Source organism: Bos indicus, chromosome X, assembly GCF_029378745.1.
Source record: "Bos indicus isolate NIAB-ARS_2022 breed Sahiwal x Tharparkar chromosome X, NIAB-ARS_B.indTharparkar_mat_pri_1.0, whole genome shotgun sequence".
Lineage (NCBI taxonomy): Eukaryota > Metazoa > Chordata > Mammalia > Artiodactyla > Bovidae > Bos > Bos indicus.
This window is the reverse complement of record NC_091789.1, coordinates 128,347,438-128,353,036: the sequence shown is the minus strand read 5'-3', so window position 1 is coordinate 128,353,036 and position 5,599 is coordinate 128,347,438. Positions and strand designations below refer to the sequence as shown.

General features: G+C 45.3%; 1 protein-coding gene across 3 annotated transcripts in view; it reads left to right on the top strand.

Moving 5' to 3' along the window:
• POLA1 (DNA polymerase alpha 1, catalytic subunit) overlaps window positions 1-4,241 on the top strand; it is a 295,284-nt gene extending 291,043 nt beyond the window's left edge. For 2 of the 3 annotated variants that reach the window (XM_019955961.2, XM_019955959.2), the window contains one exon: window positions 3,543-4,241. In XM_019955961.2, coding sequence (XP_019811520.1) covers window positions 3,543-3,688 — 146 coding nt within the window. In that variant the 3' untranslated portion in view covers window positions 3,689-4,241. The remainder of the gene's footprint in view (window positions 1-3,542) is intronic. The other variant, XM_070783445.1, reaches the window with a different exon arrangement.
• Window positions 4,242-5,599: the final 1,358 nt, after the last annotated feature.

Sequence of the window (5,599 nt, the reverse complement as noted above, 5' to 3'; positions counted from 1 at the left end):
AGATGATATTTTTTTCTTTCTTATTTGGATGGAGAAATATTTATATATGTGTCATTTGATTTGAGGCCCTAAATGTATTTGTTTGTCCTTGAAACAGGGATGTCACTTGACATCTTTCAGATCCCCTGTGTTGTCCAGACTTGGTTATTGATTGATATTCAGGAGAAAGACAGCCAGGCCAGAGGCTCCAATAGCTCTCTATGAGTTGGATGGTTTTAAATCGTAAAGAGGTTTTCTTGAAAAATTCCCAAAGCTTCCTGCGTTCCGCCCCTTACAGCAAAGCTCACATTGCATTGAGGGAGGGAGGCTATGGATTAGAAAAGGTGGGGAAGCAGAGAACGGTATGGTGGGAAGCCATGCAATTAAAAAACTGACTGAAATTATTACCTGATTTCATAATTGACAGAATATTTAATTCAGATATAGTAAATTGACACACCTCTACACAGAGACAATTATGACTGACTGTATAACACCTGACAGAATCAATTATAACTGACTGTTGTTTGATACCTTTGCACGGAAATAAATGAAACAGACATTCAGAACAGAGACGGCTGCTGCCTGTGTGCCTAAGCCTGCCTTAATTAAAATAAAATAACCAGCAGGCGATGTTAAAATGTCTTTGCCTTGTGGTTCGTAGTGCAGTGTGTTTCTTTAAGTCCAAAAAGGCTTTTACAAAGAGTAAAGCTGAAAAGAGATTTTTAGTTTACTGATACAGAAATAAAATATCTGAAAGAGAGATGGTTTCCTTAGATGGGAGAATACTCCATTAAAAAAAAAAAAAAACAGTTCTGACATCTTATTTGACCCATTGGCTTTTAACTAAAATATTTCAGACAAGTTCAACATGCAGGTGATGGTCTAGTTCATCCCATATAGAAAATACTGTAGCTTGCATGATTTTGAGGTTTTAGACTCTAATTAGTAGAAACCAACTTTTAAATTAGCAGTTAATTTTCTTGTCTGATAAAACATTGTGTGAATAATGAATATATAGGCTCACTCGGTTTTCATTGTTTTCACAGGGCTTGGGGACAGGATATTTTTTGGTAATGAGTATATAACCCTAAGGAATCCCCATGTAGAAAGGACAAGGATAAAAAAGCTGTAGGTACATGTTCCCCCAAATGTTATTCCCAGGAAAAGTAGATTTGCTTTGTTGGTGTATTACAATGAGTGATTTGGTGATACTTCTGTCCATTGGAGTATATTTTGCTGATGCGCTTGTGTGTAGGAAGAGTATTTCCTTCCCCGTCTGGATGAAGTTTGGATTTTTTGTGCTGATTGTTGAGACAGCAACAGCTATGGCCTGTGGCATCTCTGTGGATGGGGCAGGATGGCTGCACATCTCTGCTGCTTGCCTGACGGCCTCTTCCTCAACTCCCAGAACCAGAGCAGAGAGGAGTCTGCTTCTACCGGCTACGTTAACTGATTTCCACCATTTAACCCTGTTTTCCCTTGAGTTCTAAAGTGGCAAGTGAGTGTAGCGTTAAGAGAAACAGAGTGATGGAAGCCTAACATGGGTGGCCCAGGTGCCCAACGCAGAGAGAGGACAACCACAAAGAAGGGGTGAGCCCTTTCTCCCCACAGCTCCCACCCCCAGTGCAGCCTGTGGCAGCTCGTACAGTTCTTTTTCCTAGAAGACCTTCCAAATGTTATTGATTGGATTCTCAGTGGGGAAGCAAGTAGGAGCCTTTATCTGCATCTCTAACTGGCGTGGAATGGTGCCTCTGCCGTATTGACCGGCTATGGGATATGCTGGCGGTCACAGTTGTCTTTTACGAAGAGCACCGAGTGACGCTGGTTGTCATTCTAACTCGGCTGTGTGGCAGCGTAAATAGTCCCCTTTCTAACCAACCTGGTGGGAAAAGTCAATATCCCATCAGCAGAGGAGGTAAACACATCAGGAGCTGTGCCCTCTCTCTTCCTCCCCTGCTCCGTCTCACCGCAGCTCTGTAAATGTCTCTCCCCGGTCACACATGCATTTGTGTCATTCACATGCACGGGGCGCCGGCCGGCCGCCACTGCTCGGGCCATTGTTGTGTATTCCCAGACTCTGATAATTAGAACTTTCAAAGTGTCTTTCTCTCCTTGCTTAACGATGCACCCTCTCTCTCTCTCTTTTTTGCCTCTTTTTCCACCCGCTTTGAGCATTTAAATCCTCTCTACAAAACTTTCTGTTGTTGTTTTTTGAAAGGCAATTGATGTAATTTAGAAAAGGTTGTGGAGAACAAACGTGAATGTGTAGCTAAGGAACAAAAATCTGGAGACTGAGTTTTCATTTTCCGGGTGTTTTGTAGACTTCACTGTTGCTCTGTTGTTTCTGTGGGGTTTTTTCTTTTGGTGATTGATGTGCCCTCCCTTCTATGTTTCCTTCCTGATGCTTTCCTAACCTGGGGCGCCAGGCAGCCTTGCTCCCCCCAGGCTCCTTGGTTCAGGCCAGCATCTGGGGGCCTGCCCATGTCTATTTGGGAGCAGTGAACAGGGGTGCATGGATAGGGGTGCACAGTGAGCCTCACCGCAAGTGAGCTCAGGGTTCTGGCTCTACATTTTTACATCCCAGATCTCTAGCTCTGTGTCCTAGGGCAAATGACTTAACCTCCTCAGCCATCATATTGGGATTTTGTTTTAAGGGCCTCTCCAAACACCTCAGAGGGTTCCCAAGCAGCTTTGAGCAAAACTGTGTCATCTTAACCATCGTGGGCAGGGTTGGCTACCCCAGGGATCACCCTGTCTCTAAAAGGCCAGACCTGGGTGTCCCAGCCCACTGCTCCTTACAAAGAACTAAGTTTAGAGGTCTCAGACTCTGTGGGGAGAAAGGAAGGATCTTCTCTTTGGCTGAGAGTGCCCTGGGCAGAATGGGAAGGCCAGGGATGAATGGGTGGAAGGAGCAGGAAGCAGAGAAAGGGCAGCTGCACATCTCCAGTTCAGAGGTACACGGTGTGTACAAAGAAGAAAGAAGCAATCTTGCCAGTGGACAGGTGCTCTCCAGACAGCATATCCCTTGCCTCTTTGAGCAGAGGGGATTTTGTATAGCAGAGGGATGCAGATGGAAAGGACTAGAAGCCGACTAGGCCCATCTGATCTAGGGAGTTTGCACTGGGAGGCTCTGCCTTCCTTTTGAGGCAAACTGGTTCCTGCCACGTCTGTACTTTGCATGCAGTTGCATGCCTGTGCTCGACAGCACCGCAAACCGGGTGTCTGCGAGTGGGGTTCACCTTGCCTGCCGCACATGGCCGTGCACCTGCAGTTCCCATCATTGAGAGTGGCCCTGTCCCCGGTGTGCTGAGTCGGCTAGGTGCTGAGAAGTGGTGGGCAGGGGAAAGGAAGAAAATCTTCTTCAGAGGAATCTCGGGGTTCCCTCTCCCCCAGCGTGGGACTGGTCCCAGGGCTAGACCAGCCACAGGACCATGAGGACATCTGAGACCTGGAGCTGTAAACAGAACTCACAGCTCCTGCTCTAGTGCTTCAGAAATACTGAATGCTTTTTTAAAGCTGCTTCTGAGACCTGTAATCCTCTTATTTTTATTTCTTTTTAGATAAATTGAAGAAGCAGTTTTTTACTCCCAAAGTTCTTCAGGACTATAGAAAACTCAAGAACACAGCAGAGCAGTTCTTGTCCCAAAGTGGCTATTCCGAAGTGAACCTCAGCAAACTCTTCGCCGATTGTGCTGTATGGTCCTGAGGGGTTCCAGGAAGTGGACCTGCAGGGACGGTGGAAAGAAGATCCACATCCTTGGCACCTGCATCATGGCCCTGGCTGCTTCTCCTGCATCGCTTTTCCTGTGGAACTACAATCATGTTTGTGTGGCTGTGACTTGGGAGGGGGATTATTAAGGGGCAACTGCAAAGGTATTGAGTCTACCAAACATCAGGGAACAGCAGAAGTACCTTCCTCTGACAATATACCTTGTGCTGTTGAAACACCACCAGGAAAACTGGCTGCTTCACTTTGGCATTCCGCACTGGATTTCTAGGGGAGGGGGCGGGGAGGGAAGAGAAATTGAGAGTGGCTAGGAGGCAAGTGGCTTTTACCCAGGACCTGCAGCAGAGGAGCCCCCAGAAAGAGGGGTTCACAGAGCCTAGCAGCAGGGCTGGCACTTTGCCTTTTCACATGCCAGTTAAACCCAATCTGAACCCAAGTACTTCCCAGGCCACTGGCTCCAGGAGCAATTGTCCTTCTCAGTCTGTAAGGGGGAGATTTAGAAGCTGTGCACTTATTAAATAGATTAAACAGAGCTTACTTGTGTACTGAATTTCTCCAGAGCCCAACCTGTGCATGCACATGCACACTGGACAGCTATTTACACTCGCCTGCCTTTTTCATTTCCTCAAATAGAAAATCTAGGTAAAGGTTTATACAAAGGGAAAGTACATGTTAAATAATTTGATATCCTATAGCATTTCATTAAAATGTGTATAGGCCAGGGCAAGGACCTTTGTGTTACATTCAAAAAAAAATGAGGGGAGGGATGTTTAATCGGCCCTGGTGCTATTTTTCTCATTTCTTCAGAACGGTGCCTTTTTGCCAGAAGCAAAACGTATTTCAATGTAGCCATCTTTCCTTTCTTACATTCTTGGTAAGATTAAAAAACTAAAAAAAAAAAAATTCCCCTTATACAGCTATGCTATATTTTTTTAAAAATTATCTACCTGTGGAAAAAAATCTACGTGAATTTTCATAAAGGAAATATATGCTGTGCTTTTTTTTTCAATTCAGAATAAAGTTTTTTAAAAGGAAAACCGCTGCAGTGACTCTGTATCAGGTGCAAAGAGTGGACTGGAGGGGGCAGCCAGGAGTAAGGGATGACTGGAAACCATCCCCTGCCCAACCTCAGCCTGCTTATTAGGTCTGTGCTCAGAGATGCTTGGCATAATGTATGTCCCAGTGTTCTGAGTGGCATTTCAATATACTTTGGGTCCTTTGAGAGATGAAATATGGCTTCTCATGTGTTTTGCTGACTTGCATATTCAAAGAGAGCTAAGCCAAGAGTCCAGTGCTGTCTCCTTTGGGAGAGCAAGGCTGACGGCCCCTGGAAGAACAGCCCCCACAAGAGAAAGGTCACCCAGCCTGGCCCCTAGTGAAGGCATACTGGTTATATAGTACAGATGATGCCACCTTATACCTTGCTTTGCCTCCTCTTTTCTTTGCCTCACCCTCGCCTCCTTTCTCTTCTTATACTCAGGTTCGAAGTAGAAATACTTAGGGTTTATGACCATGTCAGTTAGTTAATGCCTTGGTACCTCAAGCTCTGCAACCTGTCAGAAGTTGCAGCACCCAGGCTGCTCTGGGAAACTAAGGATTAGTGTGTTTTTCCCTTGTTACCATGTAGGATTATAGAGATGGCTCTCTAATGTATGCTTCCTATGCCCACACCTCCACTTTGCTTTCTGAAGAGAAAGCATGTTTTCCTTGATTTCTGGGACCTGGGGTTATGACGGCAAATACAAAACTTGCTTGTCAAGAAATGCCAGGAGACAGAAACAACTCACTGGTCTGCTTCTTGTCTCTGCATCTAGATGTAATCATTGTGAGGGCAGGAACCATTTGTGTAGAAAGTACGTATCAGAAAGTCAGACATTTCTTAGTACAGTT